A 26,746-nucleotide genomic window follows, 5' to 3' on the forward strand; every position below is an offset into this window, starting at 1 on the left:
GAAAGTACGAGTGAGTAGAAACTTTATTTCTTCTGAATTTGAGTACAAGCTATAGGATGGAAGGCAGGAAGTGTCGAAGAGCAGTCAATATCACCTTGGACCTTTAGGATCCTATTTATAGGCAGAGGAGGTTGATGGCTTCCACTGTAAGTTGTAAGTTGGCTTACACTGTAAGCTTGCTTATCCCACAAGCTGGCTTCCGGCTTCCACTGTGAGTTGGCTTACACCGTAAGCTTGCTTTTCCCACAAGCTGGCTTTTGCGGCAAGCTTGCTTCTCCTACAAGCTTGTTTACGCCGCAAGCTTCCTTTCGTGATAAGATATCTTCTGGTATAAGCTTTCTTCTGTAATAAGCTTTCCACTCATATCTTGATTCGTCCAGAATAAAATAGGTTTCATAACAAGTATGTCGGTTTTACTTAGTGGAACTCCGCTAGTTCCACCCTCGAGGCACTTTGGACATTTGGGTCACATGATTCTGCTACCATCATCTAGGTGCCCACCAGCCCCTCATAAGTCATAACTCATAAGAGGATTTGAACTTGTACCCTTGGGAACATATTGCCTACCAGCCTCTTGATCTCTTATAAAGTTGCATTTCGCTGAATTTATCTCCATTCAAAAACATTTTCTGTTCAAACCATGTTTGCTGCCAGCCTGTCACACAATATGAGAGCTATATGTTTAGTGAAGATGTGTAAACATGAATTAGAATTGAACCTATGAGTCACATGAGTAGCATATCGGAGAAAATAAAGGGTCGCAGCCTGGGCGCGCGATGGGGTGTGCCACGTCAGATTTTGCTACCATCGCTGCAGTACCCACAGGGTGGAAATTTTGCGAAAAGACCCTCCGTTTTGTTCGTAATTCGTCCGGTGTCCCTCACCAAACGTCCCTTTGAGCTGGCTTTTTACGTTTAGGCCCTTCGGAAATCCGGATATTCCATGCAAAGGGGAGGAAAACCGCGAAGTAGGCCTGCACTCTAAAATATGGAAGTTGAGGGGTTTTTTTTTTTCACAAAATGGCACCCACTAGCCCAAAACCCTACCCGCCTCCGCCCGCATCCCCTCCTCCCTCTTTCCTATGAAAAGCCAGCCATCAAAGTGCTAGCTTGATCTAGAAATCCAAAGTAGCAGTTGCTTTGACCGCCCATATCAGAAAATGTGTTACATTTTTTTGTCTAGAAATGTGTTACATGCAAAGCTTGTGCACATATGAGCAATGTAAAAATGATTCAGTGAAATGTGCCGAAATGTGTAAATATGTATTTCAGTTTTTGTATAGATTTGTGTGAATGGAAAATGTGCAGAACATTTTTATGTGAATGAAATGTGCACATATGTTTTTTTTTGTGCAATTGTATTTACTAATGGAAATGTATAGATTATTTTCTTGTGAACGAAAATGTGCAGTTGTCTTTATGTGCTGATGCATTATTTCACCAGCAAGTACAACAATTTGCATGTGATATGTCGTTATCCATTGCTTAATTCTCTTTCGAAGGGAATTCAATATATAGTTAGGAGAGTTCATTTTGACACAACAGAGGCAGAGAGCACACTGCCCACATGTTTCTCTTTATCGTACTGCAAATAATTGAAAATTTAATAAAGTGAAAAATATATTACATGCATCAATATCTAAGTATAGCGCATTAGCGCCTTTCACTACTCTCTAGATAATCCATGTATACTTTTGAATGAAACATATGAAGCACATTATCATCGCCAAAAATACATAGAAGGCATAAAGTAAATGAAGAGAAGAAACACCCACAATTAAGAAGGGAAAAAATCAGTAATTGAAAAACATGTTCATTTTATAAGATTGAGGAAAGAAACATGCCTACTAATATCCTGCCCTCTATAGTTATTGTTCCTCACCTATCTATATAAACATACCCTTACCCCTCCATCTCTACACCTCAAATCGCTCTTCTTGCTCATGCTCAAGTGCTCAACCTATATACCAGAAATGGCTGACAGCTTCTACGGCGCGAGTGAGGAGGATGACGACGTCCACCAGTGGTTGCCATCGGAGATCCTCAGGGACATTGGAGCCATCGTCGACCCTTGTGAGGGTTGCCGCGCCATTGTCAAGGACCTCGCCGCTTGTCTTGCTGATGTCCTCTTTGGCAGCGCTGTGCAAAGAACGACGACACAACACCATGCTACTGTTGGTCCTCTACCAGCTATGGTGGACAACAAATACCAATGCTACCATGCCCCACCATCAATGGGGGTGAGGCCGTTCAAGAGCAACGGTGGCATGATGCTGGATCGGGTGCCTATTGCACCGCCAAGGCTTGCTCTGGAGATGAGGACGCCACTGCTGCTGATAGCCACTAGCGCCCCAGCGTTGCCACCTCCTCCCACAAAGCAGCGCGACGCCGGTGACACCGGGTTTTTCTTGCCACACACCGAGGCGAATAACAAATGCACAAGCAAGGCGCCTAGGGCAACAAAAACGCCTCGTCATGTCAAGCGTCAGCAGTGGTTGTCAAAGTAGCAGCCGAGGCGCCAAGAGGAGGAAGAGGCCTCCATGATGATGAGGAACAACATACGGAGTTGGCGATTACGATGAGATCACCACTATTGCATTGATCAGCTTCGATTTTTACATATCTGGTCGAATTAATCTTTTCAACTGATGATGTTATCTATCTCTAGTCATAAATGTGGTGAATAATTGATCGTGATGAAAAGTTGCACCTTGTGTGTTCCACATAAAGGCGTAACAAATGTGACGGTTGTATTATTTTTACTAAATAAGTCTAAGTTGATGGAGCAATTACTATTACTTAGCAGATATTCTATCAAGTAACGGTAATTGCACTAGCTTATATAATTGTGGTTCCACCTAAAGGCGTAATAAGTGTGACGGTTTTATTGTTTCTACTAAATAATTCTAAGTTGATGGAGCAATTAACGTTACTTAGCAGATATTCTGCTAGTTCCACTTTCTGCAGATTTTTCAACCCTTGGATCATGTGGTTGTACTATAGACGTCTAGGTACCCGTTGGCCCTATATATTCTCACCATAAGAGGCTTTGAACTTTTAGCACTATTGAAAATCTTGTTCCAAAAGATGCACACGTGTTCACCAATCAAAAACTAAGTTCCTTTTTTAATCAAAACTATGTTTGCTGCTAGCCTGCCACACAAGATGAGAGGTATATGTTTCCTGAAGATAACTAAGCTAAGTATGAATGTAAAATTAACCTGTTACTAATTATTCCAGTGAGAAGCCAGCCATCAAAGGTTTTGTTTCCAAAACTGGTTTTAAGTTATGGTGGGAACATTTTTACTGGCATGATTGTGAAAATATTTTGTAGATTGACATTTTCAATCAAACATTTCCCATTATTAGACTCGAGCCACACTCATACCACATTGATAATGAACTAATCGTGCAATACATTTTCTTAGAATTGTGTGCTATACATATTTTTTTAAATTATGTGATATATATATTAACTGTTTATATTAGTTCATGAAGTATGGCACTAGTTTTATGATATCATGTAAAGAAGAATGGAGGGAGTATGTAAGTGTATTGACACTTCTCATTTCATCGAGTAGATTGATTATCATAGTATTAGTCTACTTTTGTTTCCAAAACAAAGAGCACCTTCATGAAAGTTCAAGCATATTATGCTCCTAGTCAAGCCACATATAATCCCAACTTGACTTGACTTGTTATGGTTACGAGTTTAAAAAGAGTCGATCTAAACCACGAGACTTGGTACTTTTGCTTTTCTCCACCTGACAATATGGATGCAACGGTGCCGTTACAACTTTTACTAAGCGCTTGTACGAGAAGATAGCTCTGGCAACAAGACAACCATAAAAGGAATCATATGTAGTTATCCCGGAAATATGAAGAGAGGAAAACGCTAGGACTTCCCAATACATGAAGATGAAACACACCAGCGGTAGAGTTTTTTTTCTAAAACACTTTTAAAAAGGGTAAATTACAATTTGAGTCATTTTTTATTATTAAAGTTTTACTTTAGACTACACTTTATCCAATCTTTTCATTTACATCAACAATCCCGAGCGTATCGGTTTCGCCCTAGCGATCTCCCCTCAGCAAGACATATATTTGAGGATAAGTGGATAGATATAGCTAGAGAAGAGACCAGGGGTGGAACAGAGTAACAAATATAAAGTTATCTAGTGATTGGACTAAGAGTGAGCCAAAGTAAAACTTTGGCATTAAAATATGACTGGAAGTACAATCCACTCTTAAAACCTTACTTTATCTGGGTTTGGATCCAATAATTTAAATTTGTTTCTTTTATTTGCTTTGTAACTGTAACTTTTCGTTCTAAATTGTTCTATTGTATGTATATATTGCGGTAGGAGACTCTCGTTTTCGACTTTAAGAATAGAAAAATAAAACATTAAATATGTATATGTATTGAAATTTCTCCTTAATTACTTCACTTCCCAAGATGAACAATCAGCCATTTTGCCACAACAATAGCCCAGAGCACACCAACCGCGTCGATTTCTTATTTTCCCCTCATGTCTAGAGATCTGAAACTAAAAAAAAAAAAAGAAATTACCATGCAGTAAAAATCTAATTATAGCAACTTTCAGTTCAGCTAGCTCATTTTCAAGTGTGCTTCTTTTCAGACAACAATACGTGCATGTAAATGACATTCTCAACACCAAAAACACATTAAAAACCATCAAGAAAAAATAGCAAAAAAATCTAGCTAGATACGAAGAAAAAAATAGCCAACAAAAAAACATGTTTATTTGGAGCATGTCTATTTATCTCCTTCCTCTTTAGTCCAGCTCTCACCTCTCTATATAAACTCCTTTGACCCCCATCATTCTCCACACCTCAAAGCATCTCTTCTTCCTCCTCACCTCTCCTACGTAGTTGCAACCAACAAGAAGCACAAGCTTCGTCTAGCCCGATCCAGCGTCGACTCATCGGCTTCCTCAAGCTCAAGCTCAAGCTAGCTTTGCCGGCAATGGCCGACCGCTGCTGCGTTTACATGCACGAGATGGATGACGTCCACTGGTGGCTGCCGTCGGAGGTCCTCAGGGACATCGGGATTGCAGATGCCGACGAGCGCCGCCGCCTCGCCATCGTCGAGGACCTCGCCAGGCCCAGCGCCCTCTCTTCTCTTGTCACCATCGACCACAGGTGACGGGCGGGGATGGTGGTGAAATGCTTAGGGACCATCACGCCCTCGCGGGCGCCGGCCGTCCAAGGGTGGCCGCCACGCCGCCGCTGCACCTGCGACTTGTTGGGAATAGTCGACTGCCATCGCCAGCGCCGGCCGCGCCGTGGCATGTCATGACGGGTGGCCCAAGGAACACCATGGTTCTGCGCCCAGCGCCGCCACCGGCGATGAACCACCCACACCCGCTACTCCGTGGCGGCGCCGTCACCGGAGCAGCTCCGCCGGTGACGACGCGGCGCAGCAGCGGCACAGGCTTCTTCTTGCCGCGCACCACGGCCGCCGACCCCCGCCACGCGAACCACCACATGACGGCGGCTGCGGCGAGGCCCCCCTACTACCAATGTTCCACCGAGGCAGTGTCGGGCACAAAGGCACCGGCGAGGCAACGAGGCAGCGGCTGCGGCGACGACCATCGCGAGGAGGCAGCAAGAGCTCACGCGAGCAATGGCGGCAAACATGCAGCAGCTCGCCGGTGCTCCAGCGGCAACCCCAGCCCGTGCCCAGAGCTCGCTCTACCACAGGAATGGACTCATTAGGGCATGGACATGACGCACTCATGCACCAGCCTGCAGTGATCACACACGACAACTACATGCACGGACATTTATGCGCACCATATCATTGGTGTTAGCGTGTAGCTGTAGAGTGCAGTGAAGTAATTTATGTTCTAGACTAAAAGGTCACGGTCGAAATTGTTTTAACTCGTTTGTGGCTTTCAATATAAGCTGGGCCGTGAGGTATTTCCTGTAAAAATATATATATACTCCCTCCGTTTCACAATGTAAGTCATTCTAGCATTTCCCACATTCATATTGATGTTAATCTAGCATTTCCCACATTCATAATGATGTTAATGAATCTAGATAATGTGGGAAATGCTAGAATGACTTACATTGTAAAACGGAGGAAGTATGTTTTAACTCGATTGCTGAAGTTGTGGCAAGATTCAATCTTGTTGCTGTTCCAGTCCATACCAGCTGCTCTTCAGCTTGTGATTTGTGCATTCTACATAGACATGCATGCTACAGTTATCAAAACATATTTATCCTTCAGTGGTAAACACCAATCCACGGTTCAGGATTGCACCAAGCATGCAGTTTGGGAATTATGTGCAAAGCCATGTAATCATATCACCAAAATCTAAGAAAATGGAAAAAGACAGAATCAGTGAGACTCTTGGCATGAAACTAAACCTTTGATATCCAGCGAAATCTCCATACAAGATGGCGGACTGCCGCCTCAGAATCAAGTATTATTTGGTCCAGAAAACCCACAGGCAGAAGAAAATATTCAGAACGGTAGCATTGGTACAATGCTGATTGCGAAAGTGGACATCATGCGGACAGCAGATGACTTCCACCTTAGACAGGCTCCGTGACAACAAAACATAGAAAATTAACGAGTATAACACAATTGATTTGCTCATTTTGCTTGGGGGTGTGAAGCAATGAAATCAACTGCAACTTTAATGGAGTCGATCTTGTCAGCTTCATTGTCAGGTATCTCAAAACCAAATTCCTCTTCCAAAGCCATGACAACCTCCACTGCGTCCAAACTGTCTAGACCAAGATCATTCTTGAAATGTGCATCTGGTGTGACCTGTAGGACGTAGTAAGAAATTGACTAAGAATTTAGCGTGAACTAATTGGTGCCATGCAAATCTGGGATATTTAAAAAGTATCCGTAAGGAAAGGATCCATCTTAAGTATCATGAACTAAAGCAACTCAATCCTGGAGCAAAACAAAAGGCACCGTATGCAAATTCCAGGCATCAAAACACGACAGATAAAATGCTGCAGATTATCAAGGTGCAATCACAGCAAACCAGCATTAAAGCACATCAATGGGGAACCCAAAGTATTTAAATCTTCAAAACAAATATGCAGCAAAAAGAATTCATTTATAATGGTTGTAACTAAGTGCACAGAAATGTGTCCAAGGAACAGAATCAAGATGACTACTAGCTATTTAGCTGCAACAGGAAAACCTTAAATGAACCCAAGCAACCTTTTGAAACCAGATATTTGACAGAACTAGAGTTAGAGCTAATATGAATAATTTCATGTTCTCACAGATTATTGATGATTTTCCATAATTATGCATAAAACATTTTTGTTGTTGAACAACCGAAACATGACAATAACTTCAGAATGTTTTTTTTCTTTGCTTTAATAGATTCACTTGAGGCAGCCTACATACTTTCTATGGATTTGCCAGGCACATGTTTTTAAACTAACATTAGTTCTAAAAAAGCTAACATAAATGATAAATCCACCAAACAATTCTCAAAATTGAGTGAATGTTGGGTCTTCAATTTACCTGCTGGCTACTGTGGCAACCCAAGTATTGGTTACTTGTAGTAGGTTCCATGAGCACATGAGTAACAGAAACAGACCAAACCCCATGCAGTTTGCTCAACTATACTTTGTCGTCATACTCTAGGACTCTATCCAAATTTTACATGAACTAGAGTGATGGCTTCTGGGACAGAAGAGAAAAGTAAAGGATTACACAAGTGTGGAACTGCCTACATTTTGTTTCCAACGAAGTGTAGAGCTCGAAAAGTGGAAATCACAACCTCAACCACCACAACCTTTGTTCTACTGATGATGATAGGCTTATGCGCTAAAGAACCAAGGATTTATCACCTAATGCAAGCCTCGATGCTGTCATACAGATACGCATGGAAATGGCATAACTTACTAAGATTACAACATCCAACTGAACACAGAAGATGTTGCTCACAGTCCCCCTGTGACTCTTTACCTACTCAGGTGGTTCTACCAATCTGCTACAGACTATGTTTTTAACCAAACTTCCAGTAAAAATAAGGAAACGGGGTTTTTATCACCTACTGTATGCCTCAATGTGATCACAGATATACGCATAACTTGCTAAAATTAACATCCAACTGAGCACAGATGATACTCACAAATCACAATCCCCCGCAACTCCTCGACCAAACTCAAGAGTGGTTTCAACAAGGCCACTAAAGAGCATGTACACGTGCCGACAGCATTGCCACAGGCTAGAGCGTCAACCTAAACTGCGGAATGCATCCAGATCTGCAGGACTACTCGCCAGGCAACATCGAAATGCTATCCCACGGGATCAATTCAAGCTAAATCGAGAACCAATTCACTTCTCGATTCGATTCGATTCGACAAGTAAGAAAGAAAAAAGGGAGGGGGGAAGAACGGTATGCTGCGGCCAGTGATACCTTGGCGGGGTCGTCGATCTTCTGGAAGTTTCTGACGACCTTGACGATGCGCTCGGTGACCTCGGCCTTGTCCAGGAACGACCCCTTGGCCTCCTCCGACGACATCCACCGCCGGGCACACAGGGCCTCGCGCAGCGCCACCACGGGCCTGAGGGACGCCGCCGGTGAGGAGGAGGAAGGGGCCACCGCCACGCGGAGGTGCCTCAGGAGCAGGCTCCTCGCCCCGGCCATTCTGGAGAGGAATTGGGGAGGAGGCGGCGGCTCGCTGCTTCCAGGTGGGGATCGGCGGCGGCGGCGAGAGAGGAGGGAGGGGTTCGCTGCGGCGGCGGAGTGAGGAGAAGAGATGAGAGAGCTCGAGGGGTTTTAGGCCCTTTAGGTAGTATTGGGCCTTGTGGGCCTTCATTTTCTCAGAGAATTTTCTTCTACGGCCCATGTAGCTTGAACTGCGTAATAATAAGTTCCTCAATTTGTCGCCGAGTTTAATTTTATCCCTGAACCACAGTCCAGAAACAAAACCGGATTACCAGAGGTCTAAGACAGTATTTATACCCCGTATTGACTTGCATGGCTATCTGAGTCAGCATGGGACCATGTGGGCCCCACATGTGAACGACCAATTCTTTCTTCCTCTCTCCATCTCTCTTCCCCATCTTCTTCACGGCGACCCCGGGAGAAGAGCAGCGCGGGGCGACCGGCGGAAGAGGAGCTGGGCGGTGGCAAACCAGGCCTCCCGCAGTTGTTTGACGAATGCGTCGTCCGAGAGAAGAGCTAGGCGCGTCATGGTATGGTAGTGGAGTGCCTCCGCCTGTGCTCCTGCCCGCCGCGGCAACATCCTGCCTCCCCTGACCCTCCGCTGCCAGTGGCCCTCTATCTTGGCGTCGCTCACCTCGCTCTCGGCGTTCCTGCCCTCCGCGTGTCGCTCCTCGCGCCCCTCGCCTATGCCCTCTCAATGCTAGAGTCTGTTACCGTGAACACCTCAATGCTTGAGTATCTTTTAACTTTGCACCTTTCTATTTTGCTTCTTATCTTCATCTTCCTCCTCGCAAATCGCAATCCCTATCTCCCTCTTCTTCTTTGTTTCACCATATTAGTGTTTACTAGATAGACAGATGTAGCTAGATGTACACTGATAGTAGTAATTCTAATAGAAGTTTCGAGTAATTCCTTTTCATCGAGAAGTTTGGAGCAATTCAGAGAGAAGTTTTGTCTGGTGCTGTTGTGAACAGTAATAATTGAAAGAAAAACTCTTATATAGTGTATCATAAAATTGTTGTGCATTTTGAATACTAGCAAGGTTATATATGTCTTATTACATGAAGTATATCCATGAGTTGAAGTCGAAAGTAGTAATCAAGGTGATAATAATGACTAGTAATTAATCTGCCTGTAGACTTAGGATAGTTTGTGGTTTAGATGAGTAGTTCTCGTCTTGCTTTTAATTCTCAAAATAGTGGGGTTTAGTAGAAAAAAAGGGGTATTTAGTTCTTTTGTGCTGTTCTGAGCTCTGTCATGGATGGCTGGTTGTTCCCAGCGGCTCTCTTATTTGCTCTGTTTTCTGCTTTCTTTTTTGTTAAGACACTGTGAAGTCTGTATGTTGTATGTTGTCTAGGCTTTGTTTCAAAGCCGGGTAATATAGTTGCATGATTTTTTTTTTTAAAAAAAAGACTAGTAAGTCTTGTCGAGAGTTACTCAATACCAATGTTATGCTCTTCGAAAATTTAAATTCTATAAAACTACTTAAGTTTCTTCGTGCAAAAAATTTTACAATGTTTGTGTGAAATATTGGGCCTGTTTAGTTCATGAAAAGAAAATTTTTGGATATCACATCGGACGTTTGACCGGATGTCGGAAGGGGTTTTCGGACACGAATAAAAAAACTAATTTCATACTCCATCCGTTTCACAATGTAAGTCATTATAGCATTTCCCACATTTATATTGATGTTAATGAATCTAGACATATATATTTATCTAGATTCATTAACATCCATATAAATATGGGAAATGCTAGAATAACTTACATTGTGAAACGGAGGAAGTAACTCGCATGGAAACCGCGAGACGAATCTTTTGAGCCTAATTGATCCATTATTAGCACATGTGGGTTATTGTAGCACTTATAGCTAATCATGGATTAATTAGACTCAAAAGATTTGTCTTGCGATTTCTCCCCTAACTGTGCAATTAGTTTTTAAATTTATTTATATTTAATACTCCATATATGTATCTAAAGATTTGATGTGATGTTTTTTGGAAAAAGTTTTTCAACTAAACATTATTATCACAAGACGATAATCTTGAGATATGAAAGTACGAAGAACAAAAATTGAATAGGGAAATATCCAGTACTACCATTTTCTCCTTTTTATCAAAAATTGAGTAAAGTAACTAAGATGCCGTTGGGCCCACGCCCTGACAGGCAGGGGATCACGTGGCGTAGAGGGAGGATGGTGTAGGACTGTAGGGAACCCGTCTGTGGCTGCAGGTGGGGCCAGGTATAATCCTGGGCCCACTGTAAGTGAGAGGAGTCTGTATCAATATAACCTTCTCGTACCTTCACCTCCACCCTTTCGCCACCTTTTCACTTTCACCCACCCACTTCACCCCCTCCCCCTTCCTCTCCCTCTCCCTCTTCCTCCTCGGCGACGGCGATGGAGGGCGCGGCGGTGGCGGCGGGAGTGCCCATGGTGAAGGTGCGGGGAGGCGACGGCGTGGAGTTCTCGGTGCAGGCCCGGCGGCTAGCGGAGCTCGCGCCGGGATACATATGGGACCTGCCCGCCATCGAGTCCGGCGACATCTACGACACCGTGCAGTTGTACCGCATGAACGCCGAGCTCTTCACGAGCCGCGCCACCGGCGAGCTGCTTCCCCAGGGGGTCCTGCGCGTGCAGAGCATCTTCGCGGAGAGGGTCCACGACCTGGACACCCTCGGCCACCTCACAAGGGTAAGCGCCCCTCGCTCCTCTCCTCTCCTCTCCGGCAATGGAGGCATCTTGCAATTGTTAGGGATGTTTTCCGACTGTGTGGTTTTGCGTTGCGATTTTGTGTGTACTTCGTCTTCAACCTCTACCTTCCTCTCCCTCTCTTTCTCCCGTTGATCGGAATCTCGCGGCTTGGCGGTGGAAGGGGTCGACGACGGCGACGGCGACGGCGAGGGAAACCGAGTAGGCGGCGGGCTGCGCCGGTGGAGACGGGGAAGGCGCAGACACGCAGTTGCGCAGCTAATCGATAGGTGAGGGGAGAGAGAGAGTTCAGTGTTCTAGAGGTAGAAGATGCACAGAACCCGTTGGATCTAGAACCAACGGCCCAAATTTTGGCTGAGATCTTGGGAATAAAACAAACAATTAGCAGCTTGATTTCTTTTGTAAGATATAGTAGTATTATGTAAGATATATAGTGACTAAAGTACTTCCACTTTTGAGACTTGTCCTAGATATACTATAGTAGGCTGCCTGATTTCTCTGTTCAGAGTTCAGACAGATGTTTATATGTTTCTAATCTGATTTCTCTGTACAGGCTGCGATTGCTCTCGACATGGAAGATCTTAAGGATGAATGCTACAAAAGGATGCTGCAAGATCATCAGATGAGTCCAGAGGAAGTGAAGCTGTTTTTGCAGAATGTGCTGGGACACCTGTGAACGGCTCCGCAAATGGCATTTTTCCTAGTTATCATTAGCAGATCATCACCCTGGTCATTAACCTAGTTAAGTAGTATATACTACCTATGTTTTGGGTTAGGTTAAGTCTTCAGTACATGGCTAGAACTCTGTTAAGCCGACTGCGTGTCTGTGTGCACTTTATCAAGGTCTGATGTGAGAGCTACTTGAGTTGTTTGGTGCTAAGGCCGATTCGAATTGCTCTTATCAATTCAGAATTCACAAGCTTACCAGTTCTACCATGCTATTCTGCTTTACTTCTGTTTGGATACAGCTTTGGTTTTCTGATGTGATGGAAATGTCTGATGATAGGTGAGGCCTTCTATAATCATGCTATGTCTTTTGCTGCTGTTGTAGAAATATGGTGCACTGCTGCATAGGAATTATGCCTGTTTGCATTGTCATTTGCCAGTGATTCTAAACTTTGCTTTTATCTCAATACGAGATTGCGATCGAAGCCCTCTTCTGGTAGAGGATGATCGTGTGGATATTTTCTTTCCTGTTGTAAATTGGCTGGTTATTTTGAATATTTTATTTTTATGATCGCCTGGTGAATCTATGCCGCGATGATGTGGGCGCGCTGATAATGAAAAGTCTTAGTCATGTTACCTGGGAATCGGAATTTGTGTTGCTCTTTCATTTTGTTCTGCTAGAAATGGATTTGGGATTATATGAACCTCTAGCTTTTGCTCATTTCATTAATAAAATGGCGTTCTGCCCCTCTTTCTCAAAAAAAAAAAGGGCTGGTTATGAGAGATATCGGGTTGTTTACTTGTTGTGGCTGTAGCATAATGTGGGTCTGCCAGTTCTTTAGGCAGAATTGCATCAGGGTTTTGCTGGGTTCAAAGTTCTCAGATGATTTGAGGCATGTCAAATGTTTGGCAGGAAGTAGCTCAATCTTGACACGCATAATTCAGTGACCTTTCAGGACTCCCAAATTTCACTGTAAGTTTGTGCTTGTTCTCTTCTATGACCTACCGTTGGAACTTCATCTAAGGGGTACAATACAAACTACATATTAGTGCATTCTATATTTCTTTACTCCAGCGTTATTATGTATCTGAATATAAGGAGTATTTAGTACAGAAATTATCCTGATTTCTTGATTCCATATCTGTATGTTTCAGTTTTGCTTCTCAGATCACTGATGAACTCTTTGGTTTCTGCTGATGTACGAGACACTACTCTTCCATGGATGGAACCAGAGCTTTGGAGTGGAAGCAGCAGCCGAGTGATGGAGCAATTCTGGTTGGCTGATCCTGACAGGTTATGAGGCATGTGATCAACTATTCAGGCAAAGGGACAGTCTCAGGGGATCAAATAAAACCTATTTTATGAACCGACAAAATATTTGGCTGCAGTGAGATGGTTATTGAATGAAATGGATCAAGTCTATACTATGCTTATGCTGTTGTATTCTGCTCTGTTGCTCATGGTGTGTATTCTATTCTGTTGTACTCCCTCCGTTTCACAATATGTCATTCTAACATTTTCCACATTCATATTGATATTAATGAATCTAGACATATATATTTATCTAGATTCATTAGCATGAATATAAATGTGGGGAAATCTAGAATGACTTATATTGTGAAACAGAGGAAGTATGTATGTATGCTTGTGTCTCTCTGAAGTGTAATTACATGCTATCTGAGCAAACATGTCCTGAACTCTCTTACAATTTTTGTGCCTGACCACTGAATAATATGGATTGGCACTTGTAGTTATATGACATATGAACTGACAATAGATTGCATTGTCACTTTTGGAACCTTAAATTGAGGAAGAATAATAAATGGATTTTTTTATTCATTTTGCGTAACAAAACCATGAGTTGTCTACTATCTTGTGATGTGCAAGTCTTGTGGAAAAATGTGTTTGTGGCGTTTCAGTATGAATTGCAGAAATCTTATCGATAAAAATCTCATCTGCTGATGAGATAATTGAGAATCGAGACACCGGTATCGATGGCTTTTCTGCTGACGCCAACTTGCCAAGTCCACGGCGAAGTGACTGTGAGGTGGCGCTCGGTGAGTCGTCCGATCAACATTGTGCGCCGTAGATTTGCTACTAACCGATTAGTTTTATTCTGTATTTCCAGAAGAAGCCGCAGATTTTTTTTCTTCCTATCCGGAATTGGACCCAGACCGTCCGATCAGTAACGTGCGCACCAGATTGATCAAAAAAAACCAGAGAAAAACTCTATCTATAAATATCCAACCTCCGGTATATCAAAATTTGAAACCCCAGAGAGAGAGAGAGAGAGAGGAGGCAGCTTGCTCCACACGCCTCCGCCGTGTCCAGATTTCCGACTCGCCGGAGAGGAATGGAAGCGGGCCGCGCGACAATCGTCGCCTCCGCCGTGGCCAGGTTGAAGCCACCGCGGGCGACGCTGACGCATGACGCTCCGGCCGCCGTCCTCGCGCCGCCCGTCGCCGACGCCCTGCACGCCGAGTGGCGGGGGCTACCCGACGACGTCGTCGCCAGGGTGCTCGTCCGCCTCCCCGTCGTCGACCTGTTCCGCCTCGGCTACCTCTTCTCCCCGCGCTGGCTCGACATCTGGCGCGCCGAGCCGCTGTATCTCCATGACCGCCAGTTCGCCTCTCCCCGGATCGCCGCCGCCGACGTCGCCGACGCCATCGCCAACGTTCTCGAGCTCCACGTAGGCGACGGCGTCCAGTTCGTAGGCGTACAAGGAGAGAACGGGAGCGACGACGACGACGACGGAGATGGAGGTGGAGGCAACGAGGTAGTTGGCGCGGATGGCCACGATTCTGGACCCGGGGTCGCCGTCGAACTCGAACACGAGGCAGCAGATCAAGGCGGTGGAGTCGTCAACAATTCTGACGGTGGAGGTGTCGCCGGCCGCCGTCGCCTCCGATTCCCTGGAGGCGTAGGCGCCGACGACGGCGTCATCAGCGACGACGACATCTACGACCACGACGACATCCCAGATGGTGGTTACGAGATCGGCCGCGTCTACAGCTTCCGAGTGGAGACCACGCGGTGGCGCGCCGACCAACTCCACCGCTGGTGCGCCGCGCTCCAGCGCGGCCGTGTTCGTGAGGTCACCCTCGCCAACCTCACCATGGAAGGGCACCCCGAGCTCCCCCAGGGCATCCGCGACTGCGCCACAAGCCTCAAGGGACTCCACGTCTTCTTCTTCACCATGGAAGCCGACCACATCGACTCCCTCGTCAACCTCCGCGTCCTCGGGCTGTATGGCTGCCCCGGCATGATCCTGCTAGCACTCCGCCCCGAATCGGAAATCCGGGTGCTGACGATCGACTTCAGCCGTCTGGTAGACGTCCTCGTCCAGACCACGCGCCTCCGCTCTCTGGAGATGCACAACAACGTGGTGCAGGGCACGGTCGTCGTGCACGACGCCATCCAACTCCGGAAGCTGCACCTGTTACCACCGACGAGACCATCCAAGATCTTCATCGGTGAAGCGCCCAGCCTGCGAAGCATCGGCTATCTCGATCTCTTCAACACCGTCTTCGTGATCAAAGGCATTGTGATTCAGGTATGATCAAATCAAATCGAATCGTGTCCGTGTGCACTGCAAATCGATCGATCAAATTCAGACCTCTGCATGCTGCTCATCCGATTAACTCAAATCCAAATCCAAATTGGCTAATTAACAATACTATACTCTGATCATGCGCAGGCTGGGATGGTGCTGCATCCTCCAAAGATGCGTTCTGTCAGGATTCTCGGCTTACGGGTGAACTACACAGAGATGGGTCACAGGGTGCCCCGTGAGATAGAGCAGATTCTGAAGTGTTTCCCATGCTTAGAGAAACTGGAGATCATGGTAATAAACAGCCAATCCAATCAATCAATCATTTTATTGTCCTGAAATTTGCTATTAATTGCTCTGCATCAGTAGTATTAGACTATGTCTGAATTCTGATTTCTGATTGGGTTGTGCGTGCGTGCCTTTGCTGTAGAATTACTACCAACTGTCTCTGTAGTTCAATGGTACTAGTAATATATAATATGTCTGAGTTCTGTTTGAATTGTGCGTGACTTGCAGAATTATCATGTGTGAATTCTGATTAAGGTGTGCGTGTGTGCCTTTGCTGCAGAGATACGATGAGGTTGCACCAGAAGAAGGGCTCCTCAAAGCGGATGATGAACACATCTATCAAGGGAACAATTTCTTCCGTGACCTTGGTTGTTTCAGCCATCACCTGAGGTGGATATATCTTACAGCTTTCAGAGGGGGCAAGTATGAACTTGCTCTGGGCAAAGCCATCCTCGACGAAGCTCGAGCCGGGACAATGTTCAAAATGCTACACCCACAAGGCAGCTATACCGACTACATCTCTAACCAGCTATGGTGGGCTCTCGAACATTTCAGAATGACCACTCCAAATCATGCTGTCAGAGATCGACATGTGTCCGTTATTCTACGTTTGAGAAAGGCCGGGGGTCTTCCCGGCTAGCAACGCAAGCTGCGAGCTAGCCGGTCCAGGTTCGAGCCTCACCCCCTCCTTAATTCAAAATCAATCTAGTCATTCCTAGATTGGTCTTATTTGTTTTGTGCCCATTAGTCTAAGTTGAGTTACTTGAAGAAGGCTACTCCAGGTTGTTGTTCTGCGCTGCTGTACTACTGTCAGAGAGGTTAGGCCGCGCTCTTTTCTTCAATTTGTCTAGCTGGTCAAATGATGTATGCTAAGTGAGCGAATTGTGAATGATGCTCTCTTTGAGTCTGCATAATTGAACAATTACAAATCTTGATAGCAGTAAAAGAAGATACAGTATCTTGATGAGATGAGCATGTTGTTTGTGCTTTGCTTTTACCGGAAAATTTGATCAACATAAAAGTGAATTATTTTTCTTAGATGCTAAACAACTGTAGTGTACATGTGTATTTGTTGATCATGATGCTAGACAAACCGGGAAATTATTTGACTGCGGCTAGATTTTTATACTACTAAGTGACATGCATATACTCGGGTGCAATTGTACATTTGTACCTGGTGCAAAAAGGACGTTCTGGTTCTCCACTGACCTGTCAAGCTTCTACATGGGTCTAAAGTTAAACTCTAAACTATACGTGTAGATTTGTTGATCATGGTGTGTATTGATTTGTTATGCATGTGTCAATGTCTGTCTATGTCGTTCATTTTCTCCTACTGATGTGTTGAGAGTTTATGAAATATAATTACATGTATCTATCTGAACAAACATGTACTGTGGGCTTTACAAATTTTGTATAGGCTGTGATGGTTTACCTTACCAGACCACCATTCAAGATTGGCCTGGCACTTGTATAATCATATAATGTATGAACTCAACTGTCAGAAATATTATACTACTATTAATTGTTTTGGAGCCTTGAATTGAGGAAGAAATATTTGAATTTTTTTTGCTTAATTAACAATTAACATAACTACTAACTACTGTTGTTTACCGTCTTGTGAATTGTGAATTTGTGATGTGGAACTGTCAACCGTGTAAAGTCCTGTGGCACTTCACTGTACGAGTTGCAGAGCAATCTCATCAGATTGCTCATGCTGTTGAGGAAATCTGCATTTCACTTTTCTCCAGCGTTGGAGGATCATGTCGGCGGCGAGCACCACCTCTTGCGCTGCCGCCGCCGGTGTTCTTCAGCCGCCAAGTTGACGGCGATCGAAGCGCCGGTGTTCTCTCTCCGGCGAGGGGTGCGGCCAAAGTACGGTGGCTAATCCTAGTCCGTCCGATCAACATTGTGCGCCGCAGATTTCCTGACGACCTTGACGATGCGCTCGGTGACCTCGGCCTTGTCCAGGAACGACCCCTTGGCCTCCTCCGACGACATCCACTGCCGGCCACACAGGGCCTCGCGCAGCACCACCGCGGGACTGAGGGACGCCACCGGGGAGGAGGAGGAAGGGGCCACCGCCACGCGGAGGTGCCTCAGGTGCAGGCTCCTCGCCCCGGCCATTCTGGAGAGGAATAGGGGAGAAGGAGGCGGCTCGCTGCTTCCGGGTGGGGATCGGCGGCGGCGAGAGAGGAGGGAGGAGTTCGCTGCGGCGGCGAAGTGAGGAGAAGAGAGGAGAGCTCGAGGGGTTTTAGGCCCTTTAGGTAGAATTGGGCCTTGTGGGCCTTCATTTTATCAGAGAATTTTCTGATACGGCCAATGTAGCTGGAACCGGAAAAGCTAATGGGCGATCGATCGCCCCTGATAGGGGCGATCAGGGCAATCGGTCCTCCTCCTCACGTGGTTTCCTTTTTGACACCGCATTACTTTTTTATTTTAGTAAATTTATGCATCTAAAATTTGTACAACCTCAAGTTTATACATCTAAAGTTTATACACCTAAAGTTTGGAGAAACAAATTTTATAAGTCAAAAGTTTATATATCCGATTCAAATTTGAATTTGAATTCAAATATTTTTTATATATAGTATTTTCTATATATCTAAAGTTTATAGACCCAAAGTTTATAAGTAAAAAGTTTATATACCCGATTCAAATTTGAATTTCAATTCAATTTTTTTATATATAGTATTTCTATAGACCTAAAGTTTAGAGACCCAAAGTTTATAAGTCAAAAGTTTATATATCTAATTCAAATTTGAATTTTAATTCAAATATTTTTTATATATAGTATTTTCTATACATTTAAAGTTTATAGGCCCAAAGTTTATAAGTCAAAATTTTATATGCCCGATTCAATTTATGGTGTAGTAGGAAGAGAAGAAGGGGAGAGGAGCCGCATAGGGGGATGGGGGTCGATTGCCTGGAGCGATCAATCGCCCATTAGCTTTACCCAGCTGGAACTGCGTAATTTGTAGGGAGAAGAGTTTACTTCAGCTTCCTCTTCTTGTCATCGAGTTTTGAAATCGTCCCTTTGAGGAATCCTATCCTATGTATCTATATATATATCTATATAGTTGATCCTCACTACGTGCAATTAATTTGATTTTTCTGTGATGTGGTTGCTCCACATCACTGATTGCTTTGGATTGTTAGATTAAAATTGCACGGCAGGAGATTAGATCGTTTCTGATTCCTGCATTGGTGGAAGACACAACGGATGACATGCAGCTCCCTGGCCTCTCTCTCGCGGTCTTCCATTCTGATCGCTCCACTCCACCGTCCCCTGTAACCGATGAAAATAATGCAACCTCCTAGCACCCTGATAGTTGAACAGCTTCGTTCTCGCCTCCACCCTAATTAGCGTGCCACAAATCAAGGAAACCGAAGCAGAGGCAGTCAAAAAGACCACCTTAATGAGCGAGCCATACTGTTCTTGAGTTTAGTGTACAAATATATGTGTATAAACTTTTTTATGCTTTTTGGATCAGCATTTTCCTTGGTTACCGATTCCATGCATCAATCAAAAGGTGCATAATTTCTTTAGTTCATCAAAAAGTAACTTTGCGGGGAGATAATTTCATCTGTTCACCTGAAAAAAAGTGTGCAGCAGTACAGATCGAGGCAAAATCAATGTTTCGTGATTGTTTCATTCGTTGAATGTCGCTTCCTTTTGCCCAAAAAAAAAATTAAACATATACGATTGCTCTATGTTTGATATAAAAATAAAGTTTATGTTGCCTCATTTTTACAGTTTGCAGCTATTTGTTTTTGTTTCTAGGGCATTTAGCAATGTCACATCGTCTATACACCAGCTTGCTACAGCCTACGTTATTGCTACATTGACCAAGTTATCTTTGGCTGATGTACCGAGACCTAAGTTAACTATTTTAGAAATATATCGGTGATTCCGCATGTTTCAGCAAATAAAACCTGATAAGCACTTGCTAAACATCTTTATATTTCCTTACAAGTGTTTTCAGTTCACAGTTGCCTTAGCTCCCTATCTCACATATATTTATCGACAACATTCCGCAGCAATACGCGGGGTATTATCTATTACTAGATATAACGCATCCCTAATCTTATCAAACCGGGTTATATTTTAGTCTCAAGGCAATACTTCGGTCAACCAAACTAAGTCAGCATGAGACCCACATGTCATAAAAAAAAATCACTACCCCTCTCTTCTCCTGTCTCTCTCTCACTCCATCCACCATCGACGCCGCGCGTCCGTGATGAGTGGATGTGCTCGGTGCCAGCCCCGTCAGACTCTAGCGCGTGGCACATGAAGGACATGATGGCGCCGGTGTGGGGCAGGGGACGCTTGGTCACTTGTCACGGTGAGGAAGGGCACAACGCGGCTCCAGAGTTTGGTCGCAGGAGAGGACGATTGGTTGCTAGCCGCTACACGTGCTACTTGTGTCCGGTGCTTTAGGCGGAGACGGCGGCGGTGCGAAGCGAAGACGCTTTTGGGCCTACCTCGGCTGGGGTGAACGCGCGGAGGCGGTGCTGGCAGTGTGGGCCACACGAAGACAACTTTGGCCTCGTGGAGCCACGAGTTGGCATCGGCTGTGATAGGTGTGGAGGCGACCACGAGGCCTAAGGAGGCGAGCACAAGTAGGCGCGGAGGTGGCCATGTGGGCCACAGAGACATGCGGGCAGCTTCTGACACAACAAGAACGACGACGACGCAGCGGTTTGACCATGCTGGCGCACCTTTCACTCGATCCACCTGAGCTCCTAATCTACTCCCGCTGATTCCTCTGTCACTCTCATCTCCTCTACCACACTGGCCAGCTCAGCCTATCACCTCTGCCTTCGACTCGTGCAGATCTTCATGCCGCCACTGCTCGACGATCCTATCCCCTGCTCCGCCAACCCACTGCTTCTTCTCTGGTGTTCCCGTCTCCAGCTTCGCCATATCCTCAATCCGGCCGCCACTACACATGACATAGGAGATTGGGAGACCTTCCAATTTGCCGCAATCACTGCCCCTCTCCCCGTCAGTCGCTGCCCCTCCCAATCTGTCGTGTGATGAGCAGGCAACGTCGACACTTTGGCTTGTAGGCAGCAAGGCACACCTCCATTAACTATTGGGCCTCCTCCACTGCCGCCGTCGGGCACACCGCGTGTTGACCATCATCTCCTCGCCGATTACATGGTGCCTCCACCGCATTTGCTACCGCTGAGTCCAAAAGTTGGGGAGGGAGATAGATAAGGAAGAATATATTGTTTCACAAACATACGGGTCTCACTTGGGTTTTAATTTTTCTTCTAGTGCCACGTCAGCCAAAACTGTCCTCAATACTGCATTGGGATCTCATTTAACCTGGTCTGCAAAGATTAGGGATGGGTTATATCTGGTATTGTCGTGAAGGACATTTTCAAACTTGCGCTCAACTTGAGGGACCCAAATGAACTTATTAGTTTATATGATGGGCTCTTTGAATCACTGTCAGGAATTTTAATTTAGCTTTCATGAGGAGCTCCTTTTAAATCTGTGCAAGCACATAACACTACTATACACACCTAATATAGGGTACCCATATGTTTATACCTATAAATATAATCCCTGACATGTTTACATAGACCAAAATGAATGGAAATTCCAAGCCTTAATTAATGAATAGTATTGAAGACGTGTATGCATGTACTCCTCCGTCCCATAAAAAAACTAATCCTACCAACGAATCTGGACCACATGTGTGTGTCCAGGTTCATAGCCAGGATTGGCTTTTTTTTAAGGACAGATTAGTACAAAATATTCATGGTCAATAGAATTTATAGTGCAGTGTATGGAGTCATACAACCACAACTAACGACTTCATCACAACACTTTCCAACTTTCAAAAATTACAGAGCAGGAATTTTACATGAATAAATTTGATTATTATGAAATTCTGGGAAGAAATCCTCCGTTTGAAAGGAAATATTCATATCTTTTCCAATTCACGTAGGGATGAAACGATATCTATACTATTTTAAATATTAGCAGTGGTGCCACCACCATCTCATATCACTGACGTTTGTTCCTCCCAACTTCTGAGAAATTTTGTGCCCCCTAATTCAAATGCTTCATATTCTTAGAGCAAGTTTAATAGTATAGCCAACTACTAACTTCAAATCATCTATAGTCAATTTAATAACCAATTCATACGATAGTTACATATAAATATATACTACACTAGTAAAATTTGTAGTCTGTGCTGCAGCTGGCTACAAATTTGTAGCCCGCTGCTCTTCTCTCTCCTCATTTATCTACTCGACATGTGTTTAGAGCTAACTTTTAGTCTGCTATTGTACCTGCTCTCAATCCCCAGCATGCCCTTGGATTCCATGGTAACGCACGGGTAGTTGGCTAGTATATGAAATTTCTTCATTGGGGTCAGATGATTATGACTATTTACATGTACATCAATGATCCAATCCACTCCCATGCCCTTGGAAGAAAACTTTGATCTCGACATTGTGCATGTAGTTCGCTATTCGAGGGAGTATTAGTATAGAACCATCTGTTCTTGCCAAATTGCATGCGGAGTACTACACACATCAGAATTCAGAAACACATCATCGTTCGTTTGATGATGGGTGATGGAGCTGAGACTAGAGACTGGAGTACACAACGCAGTTTCCATTATTCAACATGGGTTTATGGTGCCGATTGCAAAGGGCGATCAACCAAATCATTGCTCATGGGCCAGACACAAACTGAGAGGATAATAATGCCTCGGTGTCCCTACCTTGTCATTTCACGCTTCTCCGTGGGGCCAGGTGTCCCACCAAAAGCAAGAGTTGTTTGAAGTTAACTCGAACTAATCCTTCCCGCATTAAAAAAAAGAAAAAAAAACGACTAATTAGCACATAATAATTAAGTATTAGTAATTTTTTTAAAAAATAAATTAATATGATTTTTTAAAACAGCTTTTATATAGAAAATTTCTTTAAAAATGTACGAGTAGTTTGGAAAGCGTGCGCGAAAAAAAAGGTTTAGGATGGGAAAGCCAAAAAAAAAAAAAAAACACACACACACAGTCGTGATGATGTTATTATTAATATGAGATGTGTTCCCTAGTTACCGTTCACGCACGCAAACGCGAATCGCGGGTGTGCCGGTGTGGTGCTGTACGAGACGGCGGATGCCGGATGGATGGTTTTCTTTTCCGCTCCGCCGCGCGCGGCCGCGCCGACGCCTAGCGTGTCGCCTCGACGCTGGCCTCCATGTGCGCTGCTGCGGCGGAGCTCGCGCGCCTTTCAGATAAGCACCTTTCGGTTTGGAATTTACGCAAGGCTGATTAAGGAGCTTGTTTACTTTAGAAGATGCCTTGCTGCTGTCTAATCCTAATCCTAATCCTATCAGATAATGATGATGTCCGTTTTTCACAATCATGCCGATCGATGAGTCTGAGTTATGGAGCATTATGATCGTATACACCTCGGAGAAATTTTACACCTACGAAAAGGGCAAGAGAGCATTGTTGTGAAAACGTGAATACCAGAGACTTTCCTAATATATAAATAGAAGGGGGTAAAACTTCGAACTCAGGCTGGCTAACTCATCCGTATTCTAAAATATAACAAATCTAAAACTGAATTATATACATGATAGTATGAATGTAGTCATGATTTATGTTTAGATTTATAGTGCTCTCTTTATCCTATAATATAAGCGATATTAGAAGGATGTGTACATGAATTTGGACAACGCAATAAATCTGGACGGAGGGAGTACTTCCTTCGTAAAGATTGACGTTGCAGAGATTAAGAGACAAAATAGCTCATAGGGTAAAATTAAATCGGCCTCCATATTTAATCAGCTGATGTTAAATGCTTGTTAAACAACAATGAATTAATGAGCATGGACTCAATTCAAATTAGTGGACCAGAATGATCCAAGGAAAAACTAGATGATACCACAAAGCTGAAATGATCACCTTTTAGGGACATTTTGAAGGCTGTAAAACGACATCTTATGAGAACATAGGAAGTACCGAAGTAATAGAATACGTGTAATTTGATCTTAGTTTCTCTCTCGGTCCCAAAATATAAAAAACTAGTATTAAATGAGATACATTTCTACTATAGAAACTTGTCTAGATTCGTAGCATGTGTTCCACTCATAACAATATATTTCAAGACGAAGGTATTACATTAATAATAATAATAATAATAATAATAATAATAATAATAATAATAATGTGAAAGGGCATGTACCCCCGTAGTTATAAGAGTCTCAGTGATACCTTAGGTCCTGACTTCAACTCCCCATGGGAGTGAATTTCAATTTTTCAGGATTTAACGGTGCTTTCAGTTGTAGGCGACGTACCCGTTGACAACGAGGCGTAACAATGTTCTATCTATTCAGGATTTAACAGCTTTGTGCTTTTAATAATAGACGGCGTACCCATCGACAGCAGCTTTGTGCTTTTAGTGATATACGGCGTACCCATCCTATCTATTCGTGTGGAATATAACGCGTACTAAATCACTAGAGTGAGGAGACAAACCACACCAACTGACACCAACATCATTTTCTCTCGACAAGTCTCGAGTGACGCCAAGTTGCCAACTGTGACTCGTACACTCTACAGTCTCCGCGGTAGAACTGTAGAGCTCCTCTCCACGGCAAATTCCGTGCGTTGCGCGTGAGAGACTGACCGTGCACGAGCCCGATCCGGACCCGACCGGCTGGAAGCTGCCTCGGCCTCGCTCCACACCGCGTCCCGGCCGGCCCGGCTCGCTCGTAGCTTCCTCTCATATGATTTGAGGCTATCCATAATCCATTCCACTTCTATAAATCCCAAGCGCCCACTACTTTCCTTCCACTACCCATCACTCCCCCAAGATTCCACGGATATTTTCTCTCCCCCTGCTCCCGTCGCCATCGCAAAGGAGAAAAAAAAAAGGTGAGCAATCGCTTCTCTGCTCGCTCGGCTCAGATCTGCGTGTGTACGCTGGTAGATCTGTGGAAAGAGGTTCAATTTTTTGAGCCCAGTTCGCGATCTGCGGTTCCGCGAGAGTGAACGGATCTTCCGGATCGTGGAAATTCATCGTTTGCTTTTCTTTTTTTTTTTTGTTTCTTCTTTGGATGTGTCTCCGATCTGAATCCGCTTGATCTGGACAGAGGAGGAAGGAAGGAAGGATGAGCGCCACGGCGGTGTCGTCGCTGAACCCGGACGCGCCGCTCTTCATCCCGGCGGCGTTCCGGCAGGTGGAGGACTTCTCGCCGCAGTGGTGGGACCTCGTCAAGACCACCGCCTGGTTCCGCGACCACTGGTTCCACGAGCACCAGCAGCTCGACGAGATGGCCGACTCCCTCGCCCTCCACGACGCCGCCGACGACGACGACGACCTCGCCGGCCTCCTCCCCGACGACGCCTTCGACGACGACGATGACGACCTCTTCTTCGACCAGACCCATAACCTCCTCGTCGATCCCCCGCAGCCGCCCGCCGCTCTCAAGACTGGTACCGACCGACTCACTCGCTTGCTCGCTTTGTTGATCATCGAAAGATCGAGTCTAAAACGAGAATTGCAGTGAAATTCATCGCCATGTCTCCCATGTGTGTGTGCAGATGCGGTGCTCAAGGCGCTGAGCCTGGTGTCTCCCAAGGGCGGCGACGCACCGCGGGGGCTCCGGGAGAAGCCCCGGCACTCCGAGAAGCCCACCAAGTACGCCGGCAGCCCGAGGAGCGGCGGCGCGCCCCGCAGCGTCATCCACCAGCCTCGCTAGGCTGCGATGGCTAGGATGGTAAAAACTGAAGGATGGAGCAAAAGCATTGCGTCTTTGCGCCGCGGTGTTTTGCTTTGCTTCCTTCCTCCCGGCTGCTGCTGCTGGTGTGGTCTACTCAAAGTCTGGGTTTGTCCCTAGAGTTTATCTAGGAATTTAGTTGTGTCCTTTTGTATAGTATAAACCAAAATGACCCTAAAAAAAGTATGAACAAAATGCAACCTTTGTTCAGTGTTGCCTTGTAAGTTTAATGTTCATCTAGAGTTCGTCTAGGAAAATTCCAAAAACAAGAAGTGGAAGAAGAATGTAGTAGTGCGCACTCCTGTTAATGTTCTGATGATGTGCAATAGCAAGCAGCCTAATGTTGAATATTCAGACTTTTCTCAGCTGTGTGTTGTTTGTTGTCTAGTGCCACTGATCTCCTGTGATGAACTGCTGCTTGATCACTGCCTCGGTTCTTCTTTGGGACTGAAATCTGCAAGCAATTCATCACCACGTCTTATGATGATCTTGCTCGCTTTGAAATCTGAATCTGTCTTCAGTTCTAAAAAAGAGTGGGGTAGAAACGAAGATCTCCGTTTGAAACTTTTTTCCCCACTTACAATTCTTGGGGTGCTGAACTGAGGTTCTGGAGTTTTGGCTGTTCCAAAAACTTGGCATGTGGCAATTTATAGCAAACAGAAACTATTTCTATAGCTCAATCATGCAATTTGTACTATATTTGTACATCATGATGTACTCTCAACTCCAATAATTCATGGAACATGGCAGCTGGAGATTTACACTGTAACTGTAATGTGCAGATGGCTACATCAAGCAGACAAGGGCATTGGCATCAGAAATTCTAAATACTTGCCTTGCACACTTATACTTAAGCCCACTACAGCAGTAGGCAGATCAGAATTCAACACTAGTAACCTATGCTGTGTTTGTAAGAGCAAGTTCCTAACACTCCCCTCTCATTTTCCATGCGCACACTTTTCAAACTGCTCAACGGTGTGTTTTTTGTAAAAAGTTTCTATACGAAAGTTGTTTAAAAAAATCATATTAATTCATTTTTGAAAAAAAAATAGCTAATACTTAATTTATCACGCGCTAATGGACTACTCCGTTTTCGTAAGCACTAT

At 44.7% G+C, this 26,746-nt stretch overlaps 5 protein-coding genes and 1 pseudogene across 5 annotated transcripts; 4 read left to right on the forward strand and 2 right to left on the reverse strand.

The window, feature by feature from the left end:
- The first annotated feature begins 4,986 nt into the window (after nucleotides 1-4,986).
- Nucleotides 4,987-6,023, forward strand: LOC127765374 (uncharacterized; annotated as a pseudogene).
- A 347-nt stretch (nucleotides 6,024-6,370) lies between these two features.
- Nucleotides 6,371-8,769, reverse strand: LOC127765232 (acyl carrier protein 2, mitochondrial-like). Its single transcript, XM_052290089.1, has 2 exons — nucleotides 8,423-8,769; nucleotides 6,371-6,801 (listed from the first exon to the last, which is right to left on the reverse strand). Exons 1-2 carry the CDS (start codon nucleotides 8,651-8,653, stop codon nucleotides 6,625-6,627), a joined length of 408 nt encoding a protein of 135 aa, XP_052146049.1. The 5' UTR covers nucleotides 8,654-8,769; the 3' UTR covers nucleotides 6,371-6,624.
- A 2,235-nt stretch (nucleotides 8,770-11,004) lies between these two features.
- Nucleotides 11,005-12,325, forward strand: LOC127765714 (uncharacterized). The gene is made up of 2 exons (XM_052290655.1): nucleotides 11,005-11,366; nucleotides 11,938-12,325. Exons 1-2 carry the CDS (start codon nucleotides 11,073-11,075, stop codon nucleotides 12,058-12,060), a joined length of 417 nt encoding a protein of 138 aa, XP_052146615.1. The 5' UTR covers nucleotides 11,005-11,072; the 3' UTR covers nucleotides 12,061-12,325.
- A 2,012-nt stretch (nucleotides 12,326-14,337) lies between these two features.
- Nucleotides 14,338-16,881, forward strand: LOC127765713 (uncharacterized). The gene is made up of 3 exons (XM_052290654.1): nucleotides 14,338-15,604; nucleotides 15,749-15,895; nucleotides 16,170-16,881. The coding sequence occupies exons 1-3, from the start codon at nucleotides 14,405-14,407 to the stop codon at nucleotides 16,527-16,529; spliced, it is 1,707 nt and encodes a 568-aa protein (XP_052146614.1). The 5' UTR covers nucleotides 14,338-14,404; the 3' UTR covers nucleotides 16,530-16,881.
- Nucleotides 16,882-17,321: 440 nt separating this feature from the next.
- On the reverse strand, nucleotides 17,322-18,051 carry LOC127768879 (acyl carrier protein 2, mitochondrial-like). The gene has a single exon (XM_052294546.1). The coding sequence runs from the start codon at nucleotides 18,011-18,013 to the stop codon at nucleotides 17,777-17,779; it is 237 nt and encodes a 78-aa protein (XP_052150506.1). The 5' UTR covers nucleotides 18,014-18,051; the 3' UTR covers nucleotides 17,322-17,776.
- Nucleotides 18,052-24,633: 6,582 nt separating this feature from the next.
- On the forward strand, nucleotides 24,634-25,994 carry LOC127768944 (protein EARLY RESPONSIVE TO DEHYDRATION 15-like). The gene is made up of 3 exons (XM_052294613.1): nucleotides 24,634-24,795; nucleotides 25,014-25,356; nucleotides 25,465-25,994. The coding sequence occupies exons 2-3, from the start codon at nucleotides 25,032-25,034 to the stop codon at nucleotides 25,620-25,622; spliced, it is 483 nt and encodes a 160-aa protein (XP_052150573.1). The 5' UTR covers nucleotides 24,634-24,795; nucleotides 25,014-25,031; the 3' UTR covers nucleotides 25,623-25,994.
- Nucleotides 25,995-26,746: the final 752 nt, after the last annotated feature.

The sequence above is a fragment of the Oryza glaberrima genome, chromosome 3 (genome assembly GCF_000147395.1).
Source record: "Oryza glaberrima chromosome 3, OglaRS2, whole genome shotgun sequence".
In the NCBI taxonomy this organism is placed as follows: Eukaryota; Viridiplantae; Streptophyta; class Magnoliopsida; order Poales; family Poaceae; genus Oryza; species Oryza glaberrima.